We start from the raw sequence: 1,376 nt of genomic DNA on the forward strand, positions 1-1,376 counted from the left end.
AACAACATTACTAACATTTTATTTAATTTTTTCATCTCCAATAACAACACTAACAAAAAAGAAAAGAAAATCTAAAGCATCCATCCATGTCACTACTATTCCTTTTTCCACCTCCTTTCATCACTTCTCTTCCTCTTTTCATCTTCCATATAAGACACAAACCAATAGTTAATTCATATTCTTAATTAATGCTCTCTTTTTTCTTCAAATGTCTTCAAATTCTGTCCAAAACTCAACCCCACCACCACCACCAACAACAACATATGCCTCCCCACCAGTAGCAATAATTTTCACTATCATCCTCATTTTAATTTTCTTCATAGGTTTTTCCTCTATTTTCTTTTGTAGGTGTTTCATCCAAAATCTAATGTACACATGGCATTTACGAAATAGCCCTAACGGTACTCCAATTGACCCTAGGGTTTCAGCAAATGGACAATTAGGTCTTGATCCCTCCATTATTAAATCATTTCCAACATTTACCTATTCAAGTGTAAAAGATTATCGTAAAGAAACTTATGGTCTTGAATGTGCCATATGTTTGGTCGAATTCGACGACGATAGCATGCTCCGCCTCGTAACCTCATGTAACCACGTTTACCATCAAGATTGTATCGATCTCTGGCTCGAATCACACAAGACATGCCCAGTGTGTCGCGCGAACCTAGACTCACCTGAGGTGCTAAAGAAAAGGTCACAAGTACCGACAACTGTGAATAACAATAACAACAACAATAATAATAATGTCATGCATGACATTAATGAGGACGAGTCGTTAGAAGATTCTTTGAGTGTTGTTATTCAAGAAGACAACAACGATGATGATCATAAAGAAGAAGAAGAAAGTGGAGTTAATGAGAACTCGAAAAGGGCTAGTGCAACATTAGAACGTGTCGAATTACAAAATAGAATAGCAAAATTTACAAGATCGCATTCGACGGGGCATTCGATAGATAGGGCTAGAGGAGCTGAAGATAGGTTTACATTGAAATTACCAGAGCATGTGAGGGCAAAAATTATAAAGGGACATAATACAACAAAAAGTTGCACCTGTTTTGGAGAATACAAAAGCAAAACAACTACTGGAAATGGTGGTTTTGGTGAAGTTTCAGAGACATACACCGTAGATATCAACAAATTAGTATAATTTTCTTTTCCTTTTTTAATTTTATTCGATTTGGCTTCTTCACTAGCAAGATGTTGATTTATCAGATAGCAAAACGTATCTTCTTCATCCATAATACATACTCCTCGTTTCAATTTTTTTGTCATACTTTCCTTTTTTGTCCGTTTTAGGAAGAATGTTTCACCCCCTTTTTTGACAATTTTTTAATTTCAATTTTACATATGACATGTTTAATAGTAAAGACCATAAG

At 35.0% G+C, this 1,376-nt stretch overlaps 1 protein-coding gene across 1 annotated transcript; it reads left to right on the top strand.

The window, feature by feature from the left end:
• The first annotated feature begins 208 nt into the window (after positions 1-208).
• Positions 209-1,147, top strand: LOC129890750 (RING-H2 finger protein ATL29-like). The gene has a single exon (XM_055966237.1). It carries the CDS (start codon positions 209-211, stop codon positions 1,145-1,147), a length of 939 nt encoding a protein of 312 aa, XP_055822212.1.
• Positions 1,148-1,376: the final 229 nt, after the last annotated feature.

Source organism: Solanum dulcamara, chromosome 5, assembly GCF_947179165.1.
Source record: "Solanum dulcamara chromosome 5, daSolDulc1.2, whole genome shotgun sequence".
In the NCBI taxonomy this organism is placed as follows: Eukaryota; Viridiplantae; Streptophyta; class Magnoliopsida; order Solanales; family Solanaceae; genus Solanum; species Solanum dulcamara.

Excerpts from the sequence above, each read along its gene's own strand:
- LOC129890750 (XM_055966237.1), top strand. The coding sequence starts at position 209 with ATGTCTTCAAATTCTGTCCAAAACTCAACCCCACCACCACCACCAACA.